The sequence below is a fragment of the Achroia grisella genome, unplaced genomic scaffold (assembly GCF_030625045.1).
Source record: "Achroia grisella isolate CSIRO2021 unplaced genomic scaffold, CSIRO_AGI_Agris_v1 utg779, whole genome shotgun sequence".
NCBI classification, from domain to species: domain Eukaryota; kingdom Metazoa; phylum Arthropoda; class Insecta; order Lepidoptera; family Pyralidae; genus Achroia; species Achroia grisella.
The window spans coordinates 1,445,742-1,464,743 of NW_026713019.1; the positions used below are offsets into that span (position 1 = coordinate 1,445,742).

The window sequence follows — 19,002 nt, forward strand, 5'->3', positions numbered from 1 at the left end:
TGCCTTCCGTTGCAGACATAGAAATATTCTGGACTACTATTTAGGGATAAAGTGTACCTATATAATAAAATAACGCTGTTTGCAAAACTGCAATACAAGCAGAATTACGCTGCCAGGACTCTAGCCGTTTTATATGAAGCTAACAAAAATACCCAGGTAGGTACCACGTTGTATCACCTACAAATATTTTATAAGTCCATAAAACAATGCGATATCTATTGGTTTGCGAACGTAATAAAAATCAGCGTCAGTAGTCTGCTATATCGGCGTATAGCGGCCCACGCGGCACCAATGAAAATATACTAGACAACGGCGACGCCAGCTGCCAAAGAAATTAAATAGAGTAGATTTTTCAGTCGGACAGACGTTGTGAACAATAGGTCTCGGTTACAAGGGAAGGACAGCAGTGACGCGAAGCGCGACCGGACAGTTGCGAAGTTGCGATCATTCGCATTTATAATATCGTTCCAAGAGCATGTACTTCTTAACTCGTAGCTGGATAACGATCTCTGGGCCCGCGCCGTGACATACAAATGATGCTCGAGTATTTATTATGTCAACCCAAGGTGAAATTTTGTCTTCTACGTCTAATATATAATAAGATGGCCCAAGACATCTTGACGTCTATATTCAATTATGACTCTCCTATGTTGAATTTTTCGTACTATTTCTAATACCAAGATTCGTACTGATTTATTTAATTTAGAGAGAAATATTGAGCAAATTTTATTTATCTACATTTCCTTATAACCAACCTATGATTTTGTAACCTATAGTTACAAAATCAAACTCATGACCAAAATATTAATCAGCATTATTATCTAAATGTCAACTTCTTATTGGAATTCTCTTCTCAAAGATTTACGTATTATCAATAACGACGTGTAAACTCCGACATAGTATATTAAAACCACTTTAGTTTAGTTTAACATGCTTAATTAATAAATTTTGCATGAAATCGTGGGCGAGCTCTATAATTATGGAGGAACAATAAATAAACCACACATTGTTAGTTGTTTCGCGCGGCTGGAGCTAACTACAATGTTTTTAACGATGCATACATAAAATTTATTACTGGTCTATTACAACCACTGGAGGATTGGCAGCGCGGCGATGTGAAAACTACTGTCACAACAATGTATGTGGCGGACATTCAGGCGTCACAAATTATATATATATATATATATATATATAAATATATATATATAAACGACATTATCTGTTTTAAATGATCGCGGCACTGACATTGTCAGTAGCCAATGATGTGGTTACAGATGGGTTAGACGGCACCGTGTGCTGGACCCTTTACGAGTAAAGATCAGTTTGAATTTAAAACCTTCTAAAAAGTCGTCAGTGTTGGTACCTGTAACATACCTATTGCAGCTGGTAAGTAGCTTGCTATATAAGCTAATGTTACTATAGTGGCTCGTATGGTATGAAGTGAAACCACTAATTTAGTCGTATTCGTGGATGGATTTAATGGTTTATTTTATTTATTTAAATTGGACTACTCTAATGCTGTTGGCCGCAGCTGGCCTTTACAGCTTCACGGACGTTAGGGGGCGAGTGCAGATGACACTTCAAACCCGCGGAATGACTTATGGGGCGGCTGAAGGCCAACTTCTGCCTGACGAATACGACTTTCGCCAGTCGTAATATCAATCCCCGTTTGAATTGGATGGGGGATCGATCGGAGGGGGGATTTATTTGGAATAATTTACAACTTATGTGCGTAAAATAATAATAAATAATTGAATGAGAAGGCAATACGAGTGCGCTACTACTCGCACCGGGTTTATAAGCAAGGCGATCGCGTTGCGACGGCAATCACCCGATCGAACTATTCGGCCAAAGCATCCCGTGGGTTTCGAAAACGAAATACCTCGGCGTCACCCTGGATAGGAAACTAACGTTTCGTCCTCACATCAATCGTGTCCGCGACCGAGCCGCCTTTATACTAGGGCGACTCTATCCTTTTATTAACAAGCACAGTAAAATGTCGCTTCGCAACAAGCTGACATTATACAAGGCTTGCATCCGTCCCATCATGACATACGCCAGTCCCGTATTCGCCCACATACCCTACTATTTAATTAACAGACTACAGATTATACAAAATAGGTTTCTGCGTCGAGCCACTGGTGCGCCGTGGTTCGTTCGTAGCGTAGATCTCCACCGCGACTTTAATCTGCCCTCCATCAGGCAGTTTATGAAGGAAGCGTCTTGACGCTACTTCGACTCTGCCCAATTCCACCCTAATCCGCTTATAGTCAGTGCGATCGACTACGCACCGAGGAGTAATATCCGACATACGCGACAACGTCGCCCGAGGCACGTTCTCATTGACCGCGACGACCCCATAACGGCAGGTAACCTCCCCACGGGCCTACCCGTTCCACCTCGACCACACTTTTACACACACACACGACACTGTCCTCGCCGGCGAAGACGACGACCTCAAACACACAATCGCATCACATCGCGTATTCAACCAGGCGCCTGTGCGCGCCCAGGCGCTCCACACCGGCGCCCCCAGGCGCTCTACACCGGCGCGTCCCCGGGCGCTCCTCCGATCGATCCCCCGTCCAATTCAAACGGGGATCGAAATTACGACGGCCTGAGCCGAGGTTCGAACCCCTAGTGGTGCCCTCAGACTAAAGTCGTATCCGTCAGGCAGGAGTTAGCCTTCAGCCGCTCTTTAAGTGCTTCCGCGGGTTTGGAGTGCCACCTGCACTCGCCCCCTAACGTCCGGTGAAGCTGTAAAGGTCAGCTGCGGCCAACAGCATTAGAGTAGTCCGAAAAAAAACAAAAAAAAGTTGTGCCGGCAGTTGGCGCGTAGCTGTACTACACCAATCATGTGTGCTGCTACATTACAATTGAAAGCCGAGATTGGCAAAGTAATTGTAGGCTATCGAGGGGTGATACTATATAAGTATAGTATCACCCCTCGATACTAAGGTACACCGTAATAGCAAAGAACGAGGACTGCTGAGCTACGTCACAAGATGTCGAGATGTTCGTAGCGGAGTTAATGTATAAAAGTGACGGTTACCACTTCGCATCGAGACCGTCATCTTGTTTGCTATTCCAGGAAAAAAAACTAATAAAATTCTGAGTTAATGTATAAAAGTGACGGTTACCACTTCGCATCGAGACCGTCATCTTGTTTGCTATTCCAGGAAAAAAAACTAATAAAATTCTATTTCTTTTGAAATACAAATAAAATAGATTTCAACCATGGCATTGCAGTCTCATTGGTTTCTTTAACTTTATAAACTACAGAATGTTAAAATATTGCGTCACATATATAAAGCTGCAAACAATTTCCGAATCATATCATATACATAGATTTCATTCAATTTGGTGGATTCTTTGACACACACACACACACACAGACACAGACGCACGCACGCATGTTATTGTGTCGGTCTACACAATTTAAAATGATTATCATATCATATAAATCGTAAGTATCTTTGTTGATTGCTGTAATGTCATCAATTTGTTAGCTGTGTAGTAAACAAGGATTAGAGTTCGACTCGCAATGTGCCTTAGGCGTAAAACATGGTTGACAACAAGCTGGAATGGCAATTAAGCGGATAGAGCGTCCGATAGTAAGTGGTAACCGTCTCTTATATACATGATAATAATAACCGTAGACAAATTACACAGCGCTATCTAGTCGTACTAGACGACTTTAAGTGCGACTGCTGGCCATTACAAATCTGTTTAGATTAACTTGAACGTCTATTGGAATATATAAAAACGAAAATTTTGAAATTGCTAACGGAAGTAAAGCTATGTAATATTATTCTATATGTGGTAATACTGTACATATGGCTCGTGTGTACATAAGTTATTCTATTTAATGTAGATACACTTTTAAGGCAAGTTATATAGTAACAGCTACAAATTATTGTAGTGCCTTTGTACTCTAGCTAATTATGTTTCTTGTTTATAGAACCACTCGTAACTTTCGAATGGGTTTAGTCGATTTAGTGGTTTACAAAGTATGTTTAGTCTATTCAGTGATTGACTAATGTAGCTTACCTATAATCTATGACGAGTGAACATAATCGCATCTATAAATTATTAATTTTTAGGGTGACAAGGATCTCTCTTCATAAAAGTGCTAATCCAACTATTACTGTGCTGGCCAGGCGGCTTGGAAAATTCCTTTTCATTCGGAAGGGTAAGACAATGAATAATGACAATAGAACACGGATAATAAAAATTAAAATACATAGAGTTGAGGTAGATATATTTATAAGATGTAGTGGAGTAAAGCATGTATTTTCAATAGATTTAACTACAATATTATCTTTAGAAAAAACATACAGTAAAAAATATAACAATTAACATTAAACTTACAAAACAACTAGCATTTATTGCTCAGTATTGGCTAATCAAAGTAGTAACTACTGTGATTGCTTATTTCAATAATTAGCTATGAGATCAACATACACTATTTTACTCTCTTATGAAATAAAAATATAACTATACTTCCTGTCAGTAATGCGCCACCCCTGAAAAAACAAATGTATAGGTTATATAATTTAAAAGGAATGTGCTAATAATATACAATTAGTTACGAATAGGGTATATTATTGATAGGTGTCTGAAGTCTCGACGTAGTAATGTGTATATCGTACCTTATATGAATTTTACTGAGGTATCTACTTTGTACAAAATCTTTACTCTGTTTTACCTAGGTAAGAAAGAGAAAATGCTTTATAACTTTGTGTAAGTACAGATTATAGAGCGTCACGTACTATATTCATATACTTCTAGTCTCAGGATATCGAAATTATATACATGGCTTTTAACTTTAACATACCATATTACGGCGCGACTCGCTGGCGCATGTCTGTACACGCTGAAGAATGATATTCTGTATTCTTTACTGTCTTTGAACTGCTTCAGGATTTTCTCCGCACTGAAATAAAAAATTACATACTTTAACTTCAATCAAATGAATAAATGGCCATTATTTTGATAATCCTACAATACAAATATTGTATATGAGAAAAACGCCAGCTGCGGCCAACAATGTTTGAGTAGTTTTCGAAAAAAGTGTGTTTATTTGCTCCCTTTTCATATCTAAAGGTCAGAATAGATATTAATGAAATTAGATATGAAGATAAATGCTATTACGAGAACTATTAAAAGAAAAGGGGGTGAAATAAGGGATGAGAAAGTCGCGGGTAATAACTAGTATATAATAATTTAAAGTTTTATAATAATAAAGTAGGAAAATGTTATTTTTGTGCAAAAAGAGAATAGATAACCATATCATAGTTAGAATTAATATTGTTAGGTATTATCAGTAACATATTGATCATGTTGGGATGGGATGCATTACAACAACAACAATAATTACAATAACAACAATAATTTAACTTCGTCCTTCGTCGGAATTAAGAATGAGGAACATTTATTCCAAATTTCTTCAAAACCAGAATAAGCTTAATATATCCTGAGACATAGACAGAATCTGAGCGTCATCGTCAGTCAGTTGCCATCTGGCTAGTAACTAACGATCAGGCTCCATATTTCATGGATCACTCAATACTCCTGACTTATATACATATTTACGAAGTACTGATATTGATACTTACGTATATTGAGTTCCAGCTGCAATAAGAGCTGTCCGGTTACCATACGGTTTTATATCAATAGAACCAAAACCAGAGAGGACAGTCGCCACCTGAAGACAAAACAAATATATAAATTCAATTGATGGTGCAATACTGGCATGATACTGCCATTGTAGTACCTATCTACAGCTGTTGCGATATAAACAACTATAGCACAATGAAATATTGCGATGGGCGATATAAGCTCTTGTATGATTTTATTTATATCTTAACCTTAAATCAACCTTGACAGTGGCATGATAAACGACATTTTGTACATTTGAGAAATCAAATACCGGGTAGTATTAAAAAAAGTGTCACGGCGCAAAAATAAAGATTTCCGCGTGCGACACTTGGGTATTATCAATCTGTTTTAACTAGCAACGGGAAATATGCACAGAGTGCGAGATATACGCGTGTGGGTGTCTGCGTGCGTGTGAGTACAGTCGCGCTCTGGCGTGTCGCCAAATGTCAGACGATTTCCTACTACGCTAGTTTGCGGCCGCAAAATAGCAATATCGCACATTATGCGAAGGGAATAAAGTGACGGTTAGTGGAAAGGCGCCACCGTGCGACTTGTGCTTGCAGCAGTAAAACACGTGTTGCAAAACAGCACTTTACTGGCAGAGGTGACAATTATTACTACCATAACTGTTCCGTAACAAATGGCTGCTATTTTGGATCCGAGGATCGGGATAACATGGATGGCCCAGAGTTTACAATTTCAACAAAAATAGCATTGTGTTTTGTTTGTTACGCAATTTATAATGAGCTTTGCCATGTTTTTGTTGTTTGGTTGAACTTGCCGCTGTAATTCGGTCATTTGGGCTTTGATGTTAATGTATATTCGAAATTCAATTGTATCAAAAAGATGTTTAATACATAAAATAATTTGAAAATTAACAATGGTCGAACTACTTGTATGTATGTATGTATATATGTATATGTAAAAATGGTTGACAATAAATGTTTTTCTTTCTTTCTTCTTTCTGAATGAATATGTATGTTTCTTCCGTTAGCCTCGACGTGAAATCGGCATATGATTTCTTAATACTGTTTAATTACTTTGTATATAATTATTATGTTATTAGGATCATTATGAATGCTGTTTTAAACTTTTTCACGGTTGTTTACTACTGTACACAATCTATAATCGACATAATACTGTGATAATATATCTTAAGAGCTCCTTAAGAATTATTATCACAGTCGATATATATTTGGTCATGTGACCAGGAAGTTTTTAACAGCGTATAAATATCGGGAGCTTTTAAATTAAAAAAAAAATTCAAATTTGAATTTGAATATGTTCTCATATGACCTTTATAGTACATGATAACGTAACTAATATTATAAAAGAGAATTAGTTTTTTGTATCGAACTCTTTCCTCAATGGCCTAATCATTTATCAAAAAATGTAGTTTCTGCGTTACCGTTCAATTCCATATATTACATTAAATAATGTAATTTTTATTCCGGTTAATCGCAGTACTTTGGGAGCAGAAATAAATCTTTCCATTTAAAATTTTATTTTAAAATCGTGAAAGGCTCGTCTCGTAAAAGGAAGTCTTTTGTATTTTAATATTTTACTTAAAAATGCTGGAGGAAATAAGATAAAGATATGTATGAAAAATACCATAGAAAGGGATATTCCTAATAATATTAAATACCTACGCTATTTACAATTGCTGATTTACTAATAAGACAATAGATGGCGTTGTATAAATGCTTCAATTATTTTAGTCGTTTGATTATCGTCACTAGATGGCGTCTACAAACCTACACGAGGACGAAGTTGCGGGCACTATTATTACTTAACAGATGTCTCTTAGACTATAGGTTGATAATATATTAACTACTCTTTTCTAAGACATCCAAGAGTCTTGAAACAAGACTGTATAGGTATACAACTTTTTGGGAATGTGAAATAATTATAGCGATTATTTATTATATTAATTCCCAAGCTATACATGATACTTATATTTTTATTATACAAGATATTTTTTAAGAAGGGTAGGTTTCTTAAGGGTCGGCAACGCGCACGAGATACCCCTGGTGTTTCAGGCGTTCATAGGCTACGGCACAGATAACATAATATTACATACAGATACCCCATCCCATACAAGAAAATGGTTCCTTCCTAACTCGGGCTATTCTTCGGGCTATTTTATTTCGCCACCGTAGCCGCTAGATGTCGCTAAATCTGAAGCAGTTCGGATTACTAGTGGGTGCTTAGTAACAAAGCATGAAAATAGATGGCAGTCAATTCAGCTACATGACATCTGTTTTGCAAAGATATGTATATAATAGATATGTAGGTTACTGTATCGTGTACCTCATTAGGGACGATTCAAGATTCAATGTAATTGTGTAGGTATAATATCGTTAGCCGACACTCTGCAGATATGGCTTATGTGCCAATGTATATACCTATTATGTTATGGTTTATTTTACGCGCTATACGTATAGCCTGATTTTGATACGTTTATACTCGTACGTATCAAAATCGGGCTATACGATTTTTTATTTCAATCGTTATATGTATGAGACTGATTTTAGCTACAATTAATTTACTGGTATATACCTCATGTATTCTACGATGTACCCCTCTTTTACCTAATGAGAATTCCGCTATATCTTATATTGTTGGATCGTCATAAAAATAATTAAAATAAGTTGTAAGACTATTGCGCTGCGTGCGGTATTCAACGACCAACTGCCGCCGGCCTCCCGTTGCCCAACCGCTACCGGGGTATCCGTTGCTTAGCAACGAGCCAACAGCGCGAGGCTACCGGCGGGTGCGCCGCTATATATATATATCTACTTAGAGGTAGTGTATTACAATATATAAATTTTGTATCACAGTGTTAGTTGCCATATTTCTCCCATGATGAAAATTGATATGTATACTTGCCAGGTCTGAGGTAGGGTTGTTATCTATTTTTTATACCCCTAAGTCATAGGGGTGGCCTACCCCGAAAAAATATTTTTTTGTATTATGGACAATTTTTTTTTTATTTATAATGTTACATTGAAAATACATACAACAATCTATTTGTCTCGCTTTCACGCCAAACATTCTGAATTACTCGTATATCTTTCAATATCTTTAGCGGTATAAACCAGGTTATGTACTACTACTAGTATTGTTAGTGAGGGATAAAGTTGATGAACAAAAATAAAACAATATTCGTATTAAAAATATATTCATCTACTATTTTTGGCATTATTTTTAAGTTTCTTCCAAATACAAGGGGTCTGACATGGGGTGTTATGTACCTACATTAAAAGATACTTTTTGAAATGTATGAAATGTATGTACCTACATTAAAAGATAATTTTTGACATGTATGAAATGTATGTACCTACATTAAAATATAATTTTTGAAATGTATGAAATGTATGAAAGAAATGTATGTATGTACCTACATTAGAAGATAATTTTTGACATTTATGAAATGTATGTACCTACATAAAACGTTCATTTTTGAAATGTATGAAATGTATGAAAGAAATGTATGTACCTACATTAAAAGATAATTTTTGACATGTATGAAATGTATGAAAGAAATGTATGTACCTACATTAAAATATAATTTTTGAAATGTATGCACCGTACAATAACAATACACGTTAAACATCATACCACAGAGTCATACGCAAGTTAAAAACAAACTGCTATGATATTAATGAGAAAGGAAAATCAACTTTATGGTATTCGAATTAGGATCGATTTCTCTCTTTTTTTTAAATACTAATTTAATCTTACCAGTTGCCAGTATTCGAAGACAACTACGATTCGTACTCGATATTTTAAATTATTATGTAATCGATTATTCAGTACAAATGCAAATAACCAACGACACTAATAATGTACTACTATATTCCGTTCTTTGAAACGGAATACTGCTATACATAATACAAAATAATGAAAATTTACTGTTCACAACGACTCATTAAAAGCATCATCGAATAATGCGCTGTAATAAAATCCTGTTATCGATTATTAAAAAAAATCGATAATACATGTATTTATTTATAATATGACAACACTTCATACATAAGTATTATTGGAAATATTATTACTTGCTTGTTCGGCTATTTTTAATTTACTTAAAAAATTTTTATATGTTTAATTTACAATAATAATATATTAAGTGCTTATTATTGGAAAATATAAAAAAGACATTTAATTAGGCCGATACAAATGACGACAATGCCATCTATGAAAGCATTTTGAAAACATTGAGCCCCATATTTGATTAAAGTGTAATTAAGTACTGGAAAATAACAAAATGAGTAAATATATGAAAATTACTTTTCTAAACGCATTATTTCATTTTAACATGTATATATAACTTTTTAAAAATTGATTAAACATTTTTGAAAACACAGTTTTGTGTTTTAAAACGTTTGCAAAACTATGAAGACATTTTAATAATAGCCATCTATATGCAACTTTTTAATAATTAATAGTGCTAACCATTTACCATCAGATGGGCCGTAAGCTTGATTGCCACCATCGTAGTATGAAAAAAAGATACAAACTTAATATCAAAATATTATTACATTCATGGGGTGGAAAATACTGATTCGGAATGTGTTTAAATAAGAAAGAACATTTGTATACTCAAATACTGAACAATTAACACAACGTCATCTAGTCCCACGGTTAGCAGAGCTTGTGTTATGGATACTAGACAACTTATATAAAGACATAGATATATATATATATATATATATATTTAATATTAAATGTGTATAAACATAATATGTATATTACATAGAAGACACCCAGACCCATACAAACAATCATACATGTCTAAAAAATCCAAAAACACAAGAAAAAACTTCAGAAGTTTGATGTTAAACATTGTAAAGTTTAATTTAAATTGGTAAGTGATATACCTCAATGTTACATTGAAATTCTCTGAGCTCCACGCAGATATATAGTGGAATATGCTATTTTTTATTATATTCATAGTTCAAATTTCAGACTTTCACCGTCTGGCAATCGCCCATAACTCATTAGCTTTTTTAAAATTAGAACTAATATAGAACAAAGAATGACGTTTCTACATACTTGAAATATCATTTTATATGTTCCTGATTGATGACATTTTAATAATAGCCATTTTTCTTTTAATTTAATAGCTCACCTTGTTGCAGCTCTATTACGGAGGTTGTTCATGGTGCAATTTGTCTATGTAGCGTTAAATTTGAATCTTTAGCTTGTTGCTTTAGCCAGTACAATAATAAGTATTAAAGATAGGTATTTATATATGATCGTCTTTCGCAATAAATAAGCATTTTATTTCCGAATATTCATTAGTTCCCCTGACATCCATAAGTACAATATCAGTTAACATAAAATATAAGTATGCATGTTTTATATTATATAGGTAAAATGGATCTAATTAAAAATATTCGACTCTGTGTAAATCGTAAGTTCAGAATATTTTGGCGTAAAAATAGAATACTAACCTTTCCTACATCAATTGCGCGTTCCTTTATTGACTTAACGTGTAGCAATTTTGGGCGGTGACTTGGAGGGTCCTCTCTTGTTAGATTCTAAAAATATCACAAAATAATAATAGTTAGTTACAATTAGTAGATAAATTTGATTGATAACTCTATATAATTTACATTGGCATTAAAATGCGGAAAGTAAATTGCAATGTAACGCACATAGTAAATTTGTTGAAGTGATTTTCAGTAATTTGTTTAATGATATTATAATAAGTATTTCCAAGGCATTACATTGTTACAGTGTTACTAATTAATTAGTTATAAAGATGGCCACTATCAATGACTCTTACTGGATTAGATTATATATTTTATAATATTTTTTATAACTCAGGACATTTTACATATCGTCATCAAGTCTCAAGCTAAGCAGAGTTCAGAGAGAGAGAGAGAAGTTTGATATGGTTACACATACGTACTAGGGTGCACTATTTATTAACATATTTATGTTATATAAAAAAAAGAAAACAAAAATATAGAGCCACTTAAACTTAAATAAATCATTGCAGATTACCATGCAATCTAGTTTAGTATTTTAAGTATATCAATGTCTATTTTTATTTTCCAATAAAGTTTTCTGTTTCGTCATAAGTTACCATTTGAAGCCAGGTTTTTATACACTTTTTACATAAAATTTGGTCATATATATAGTAAATTTTATTTATTTTTTGTATTCTACAGAGGTGAATAGATTTCGGAGCAAAGGCTTTTATTATTATTATTATTTATTATTCTACAGAGGTTATAGGTACTTTTATATTATAAAAAATTACCATATATGGCACTGCACCTCGTATGACGTTCACTTTATTGCAATAAGGCGCTAGTGCGGCAAGTTTTTCTCTAGGTCCGACCGGCCGGTACACACCGCTATTTTCACAAGCCGCCCAATGGCCCAGGCGGATGAAACAGTAACCTGAAAAAAAAACATATAAGTTAGCTGGTGGGGTCAGGGCTGTTAGTAATAAGAACAAGAGGCCCGTTTGTTGGCAATGTAGGATACATCAAGTATAGTAGAATAGATAGAAGATAGTCAGTAGTCAAAAGAAGAATTTGTTACTGAAACATATTCCCTCAAGATGAGTATTCTCTAAAGGTATAGATGTTTCTTATATTATTTGCTAATCCTGTTTATTTCGTATGAATAAGGTCTTGGAACGTATTTCATGAAATAAGTTACTTTTAAACAATATTATAATGTAACACTAAAATACCACCTGAACAGTAAGAGTCCCAACCAGCTTCATGGAAAGATTGTTTTTCTCCAAATGGCGTGCTCAGTCTTATAAGGTTAACTCCATTTTCTAACTTTTTACATTTGCCTTGTGCGAAGAATTCATATAAACTGGAAAAGAAAAAGTACATTTGTAATTTGTAAATACGTATTTCAAAATAACAGAAATTAAAATGTGCACCATCTTATTCTTTGTACATTGACAGCAGTAGATAAATTTACGAACATAATAAATTGGATTTTTTTTAGAAATAATAAGGAATGCTTCGAAGTTAATTATTCTCCGCAAGCGTCATTCTTACTAATATTTTAAATTAGAAAGTGAGCCTGTTATCTTTCACGGTTAAACAAATAAACAGATCTTAATGATATTTAATATGATTAAGATTGTATTGAAGTGTTTAAGCATGAGTATAGGCTATGTTTTATCTCAGTAGTAGTAGAAGTAGCAGTAGAAGATTGAAGAACTACCAAAACTATTGTGTACTAACTAACCCAGTTAGTGCACAATATGTTTTGGTAGTTCATCAAAATCTATGCAAGTCGCAAGTATAAAAATGTAATCCATTTTCTTTAAGGGTCCATAGACCTTAGAAATAATTACAGCATTTAATCATAGATTAAAGGAGGATGAACATCTGATAAGACCATCTATTAATATTTGGTTGCTTGACTCTGGAGTAACAGACAAAACTATTAAAATTATTATATTTCTTATTGTTTGTTAAGTTTTTAGTCCAATAAATAGCTTAAAACATATAAATTCGAAGCAATACACTTACTCTTGGAGTGTATTTGTTTTCCAAACTTCATTAAAGGTCAACATCTTGGCCATTTCATATGATATATATTTAGTATCAAAAATTATAGGAAACATTGCTGTAATGTTTTTCTTAAAAGTAGAATAGTTGTTAGGCAATGGTCCTATAAACTGATTGTGAAGTAGCACAATATCCAGAAATATATTGTGGCCAATTATGGGTTTCTGGTAGCTCACCAGCAAGTGGATAATTTGTGAGAATCCTAATAAGTGACTTAATAAATTTTCTTCTAATACAGTTGCAGACGCACTGGTTGCAGATATTACATTTTTATCTCTGTAAATCAATACCTGAAATATGTAAAGTAATAACAACATTAAAAAAATTAATATAGCGTAGGTCAACATCAGTGATATGTGTTAGTGGTTCATGTCAACTAAATACAGAGAACAGGCAGTATGGATAAGGTTTTTAATATGTATTTAGTGTTACCGACTTTTAGTGTAATAGGAGTGACTCTGATGTTAATATGACAACTGTGAAAATAACATAAACATTCTTATAGAACAAATCGCATGAGATAATTTTATAAAAAAAAATCAAAGAGCATAGCAAGTGTTCCTGCATAGCCTAATTACCTTATTACTATTACCTAAACTATCCGTAGTGAGAACATCTGGGAATCGTATTCTTAATTCATTGTGAACAATATACCTCAAGATAGGATTTTTTATATCTAGGTAAATTGTTTCATCTGTACTATTGATAAGCCATCTGAAAAATCACAATTATGTTTTCTAAATTTTTTAAATTGAGATCACATCTTAGTAGTGTAACTAAATAACAGTACAGTAAAATCAATATTATCTTATATATATATAGCTTCTCAAACCGGCTTCGCACGGCTGTACATGTATTATTATAATATATATAATCCTTCCTCTAGAATCACTCTATCTATTAAAAAAAAAGGCTTCAAATTCCGTTTATAAAATATTAGATTATTAGAGATAAAAGCTAATTGGCTGATCCCAGATAGATAAGATAAAAAAAAGCAAACATAGGGACAAACAGTGACAGCCACTTTGTTTTATACTATGTAATAATAATAATGATTGTCATGTCATTCCTCTGAAACTTTACTGAGGCTTAACCAATTTTTATGAAATTTTATATGCATATTAAGTAGGTATTAGATTCGGCTACTATCCATTTTTCATAGACCTAAGTGATAAGGGTTGTCCACACCAGCATTTATTTATTGGTAAATTGTTTTGTACAATGAAATTTTAGAGTTGTATGTATTTCTGAACGCTAAAAAATTCTTACAACCCTAAAAATTCACCCTTTTACCATCAATCATTACTTTTTAAAAGCAATTTCAATTTATATGGCAAAACAATGTTTTCGGGATCAGCTGGTAAATTAATAAAATTATGCATTAATACTTCAAATTATTTATCTATGTATATCCATACTCCTAATTTTCTACAAATAGTATATTCTAGTAGAATTTAAAAAATGTCAGGACATACTTAGCCACTTCAGAACAGTATTGCTGTACTTCTTTCTCTTCACCTATATCTATCATCCGAGACAGGTTGCTGAAAAGTGTTCCATCTGTCAACTGCTGACGAATATGTTCCTCTTCAGCTTTACTTAGATATGGAAGCCCTTCATAAATAAACTGAAAATTATAAGTTAAAACAAATGTGTAATAATATTCTGGTACTTAATTCACTACTCCTATATATATACAGTCAACCCTCCTATAACGCGGTACTCTCAGAACGCGGTTTCCATATAACGCGGAGCTGAAATTGCGACAGCCCTCCTATAACGCGGTACTCTTACAGCGCGGTTTCCGTTCAACAACGTCCCATCAGTTCTTTCCGTGCACCCAATGAATGGTTTTAACTGGATATGTTTATATCAGCGTGGTTCACGGGTGGGGCTCCTCATGTGCTATCTTCCACTTCTATTAACTAAATAGTTTCGCATCGACAGTGTGCCATGCTTGTGTGTGTCTAACGAAACTGTAACATGAAAGATATATATGTGATCTTTTGACTACATTGTCGCGTAAACTATAGAAAAACTATGTTCTGCTTATGTCTTAGCCGCTTAAAACCAATGTGAAGATCAACCAAGTGAGGAAGACATTTTGCCCATTAAAAGAAGGCGAGTTAGGCGACTCATATCTGACAGTGAGGATGAGTGTTGAAAGATTACATCATTTTACAAAAGTCTTTCTTTTGTTTTTGTTGGAAAACAGTTTTTTAGTTTAGTTTTTGTTTCATTTTTTTCATCATTTCCTTATTTTTATTGAATTGAAGAGTATGAACTCTTAAAAATAAAAAAATAATTTATAATTTATCTTGTCTTTTGTATTTATTGGTCTCCATATAATGCGGTACGAATGATGTGATTTGTAGTTATTCTGAGTCTCTTGTAGCGCGGTTTCCATACAACGCGGTAGATGGTTTCCATAGAATGCGCTATGAATTAGCCTGGTTTGTATGGTTAAATCCGAGTTTCTTATAGCGCGGTTTTCATACAACGCGGTACGCACTCACCGCGTTATAGGAGGGTTGACTGTATATATATATACATATATATTAGAACTTGAACAGAAATAATTTACATATAATAAGCTCTTTCATGAGGAAGGTGTGAAGTGATTATTTATATTATGCTGCATGCAGGATACATGTCCTGAATATGAGTAATCACTGAGATGCTTTATTTTTCAGACAAGTATATTCCAATAGGTATTTATGAAATTTGCCACACAAAGGGGCAATTAATGTTAGTCAACTTTTGTTTCAGTAATGGATACCATATAACAAGAATGGAGATAGTCTACATTTTATCAATTCACACAAAGAGAATACGAGTGTGATTTTAATAAAATAATTGCTGCATAATATTGTTAAATTTGGATATCTAACGGAGAAACTAAAGAAGAAACTAAATTATTAAAACTGTTGAAATAAATGTTATTATCACTTACCTTATTAAAATCAAATTTGTGCTTACATAGGAAATTTAGTGTAGATGCTTGGAAAACAAATGACTGGTGTACATCACCAACCATTTGCGGGCAAAGGTGGAATGTATAGCCAACAGCCACATATGTGTCCAGATCTCGTTCATATTGGAACATCGTTAGACCGACTTGAGTCATTATAATTTTACTAAGTTCAGTTTTTATATTATCATATCGCTTTTCATTGGTATCAAACAATCTGAAACCAAAAGGATGTATTTATGTAAATCTACCACTTGTTGTAATATAGTATAAATTATTAATTAATTAATATTATATATATAACCGGTAACCAGAAGAATAATTACCTGTATTTGAACTTTTCATCCGATAAAATAGCAGTAAACTCGGCATCAAAACCAACAAAACACGAACGCTTTAAATCTTTAGTTATATTCGGTAATTGTTCAACAAAATTTTGTTTTGTTATTTCCATTGTCTATTTTATTTTTATCAAAGTACAAGAGTCTGAAATATTTTGCGGTGTTACATAATTTTATTAAATGAAGGTAAAAATGGGTTTATAATAAAAAAAATCAAAAATATAAATTACCGAATTAGCATGTTTTTATGACATTACATATGTCAAATAGAAATTGTCAAGAATTTGGCAATGACACTAGTGTCGATGAAACTTTACCGTCTGACAAATTGACAATGACACTAATTGTTTTTTTTTTTTTAATTCCTGGAAAATATCAATATTATCCGGAAATGTTGTTAATAATTGAAAAAGATATTGCAGGTTATCTATTTTTATTTATTTAATGTTGTACTCCATGTCCATGTCCTTTGTCTGCAATTAGATGTGTTACTGAGAAGTATTTCATTTACCTACCTATACTTAGCTATAGAATCTTCAAATTTTCCGAATGGTTGGTATAGTTATGTCGAAATTCTAACATCAACAGTCCTGATTACGAATCTTTAAATAGAATGTTAACATGAATCAAGATATCTTTTTCATTGCGGTATATTTATCACGGAACGTGTAACTAGCATTAATTTTCTTTGCCTGTTCCCGTAAAAGACATCCAGTCACGGAATGTTCATTTATACCTTGTTCTAAAGATTGTATCTATTATTTAGATCGGTAGATACTATTAGATAGGCACTAATGTATTGACATCGTCTAACCATATTTTAATTGTACATATGGCATTGGGGGGATTTATAATTCCGAACTGACCACCTTGAAAAATATAAATATGTAAAAAATCCAAGAAAAAAAAAACATTAAATAGGTAGTAAAATAAAGAAATATACAAAAACCCTCAAATATCAAAATAGCAGCTGCCTTTTTGTATCTGTCTGCGAGTAAAACGCTGGTAACCTGCCGGGCTGGCTTCGCTAGGTAATGCTCATGGGATATCACGAGCACATTGCAGAATGCCGAACAGGGAAAACTTGAATGCTGCATTTACGTATTAGAAATATTTTCCAAATTTTTAGGGTTTCGGAATAAACAGGTTGTCGGATCGTCTGTAGGTATGTCTTTGCCTCATATTTTAGAAGGTTTTTACTAATAGTATAGATTTCAGGAATCTACTGTTTGTCCAATCATTGTGTATCATCATCGTCATACATAGTATAAAATAAAGTCGCTGTTTGTCCCTATGTATGCTTAAGGGGTTACATGGGTTTCACGAATTAAAAAAAACGAAAAATTTTTTTTTGTCTTATTAAATTCTATAACATCTCTAGAATATTGTCCTAAATTTTCAAGTTGATCCGACTAATAGTTTCGGAGATACAGCCTTGAAAAGGTGGACGCTCGAGGTCAGGTATAGGCTGAGGGCGCAGTAGGTAAAACGCAGCTGCAGCTCATCTATTGTTTGTTAGCTGTAATTCTTGTCCCTTTTTTCTTTATACAAGGTAAACTACTGGAAAATATTTCATTTGGTGATTTCTCGTTAAACTACGAAGTTCATTTTGAGGTTATAAGTGTTTGTTGTGAATTTTATTCGATAAAAAAATGCCGTTTAAAGTGTCTAGAACCCAGATAACGGAAGGTGTTCGTATCAGCATTATTATTAATTATGCACGGTATGGACCTAAAACTTGGCCCAAATTCCCATGAATATGCCCGAAATATGGATGAAAACCGGGTGACCGCAGCCGAAAAGAAATTACCAGCGAGACTCGTGAAGTCAGGATTCGTCATAGACTGGAGCAAAAGGATGCCCTGGACAATGCAGGTGCAGCATGATTCAATGTAAGTTAAAAAAAAAAAAATTCCCACTTTTATTGTCTCTTAAAACTTTAAACGCGTTTTTCTCAAAACTATGTTTTCAAAGACGGTTGTCAAGATTTCTCGCGAACTACTCAACCGATCTTGATGAAATTTTACACAGGTCTTCGAGATATCATTTACAAGGTCTTGAACGAAGGATTTTTTTTTAATTTAATTACAACTATTTTAAAAAAAAAAATGTCGAGAAATTTTCATCGAAATTTGCATTTTTTTATAAAAACGTCTGCCAAAAATCCAATTTTCATTTATTTTTTTTTCCTTCGTCCAATACCTAGTTTATTGTCTTTACTAAAACACGTATTTTTTATTTTTATTTCAGATGATCCTGAAAGAAGTTCTGCTGACAACGCGGAGGCACCTTTTTTTCGAGGGACTACCGGAAATGGCGTCGTAATGACCGCCATTTTGATATTTTTTTTGACAATTTTGCAAAATGTTTATTAAATATGTATCTTTTAAATAAAAAAAAATTCATTAAAATATTTCATTTTTTATATGTAAAAAAAATTATTGATAACAGGCCGTTTTTTGCCCGAGGAAAC

The 19,002-nt window shown here is 33.5% G+C and overlaps 1 protein-coding gene across 2 annotated transcripts; it reads right to left on the reverse strand.

The window, feature by feature from the left end:
• Positions 1 to 4,369: 4,369 nt before the first annotated feature.
• LOC131850728 (pre-piRNA 3'-exonuclease trimmer-like) lies at positions 4,370 to 16,772 on the reverse strand. 2 transcript variants are annotated; one of them, XM_059201070.1, is made up of 11 exons: positions 16,515 to 16,772; positions 16,171 to 16,405; positions 14,693 to 14,844; positions 13,796 to 13,931; positions 13,179 to 13,507; positions 12,380 to 12,507; positions 11,936 to 12,078; positions 11,121 to 11,207; positions 5,619 to 5,707; positions 4,838 to 4,936; positions 4,370 to 4,526 (listed from the first exon to the last, which is right to left on the reverse strand). In XM_059201070.1, the coding sequence occupies exons 1-11, from the start codon at positions 16,640 to 16,642 to the stop codon at positions 4,466 to 4,468; spliced, it is 1,587 nt and encodes a 528-aa protein (XP_059057053.1). In that variant the 5' UTR covers positions 16,643 to 16,772; the 3' UTR covers positions 4,370 to 4,465. The 2 variants fall into 2 exon arrangements, with proteins under 2 accessions (XP_059057053.1, XP_059057054.1); XM_059201071.1 differs by lacking the exons at positions 4,370 to 4,526; positions 4,838 to 4,936 and having other exon boundaries at positions 11,953 to 12,078.
• Between the last annotated feature and the right edge of the window lie 2,230 nt (positions 16,773 to 19,002).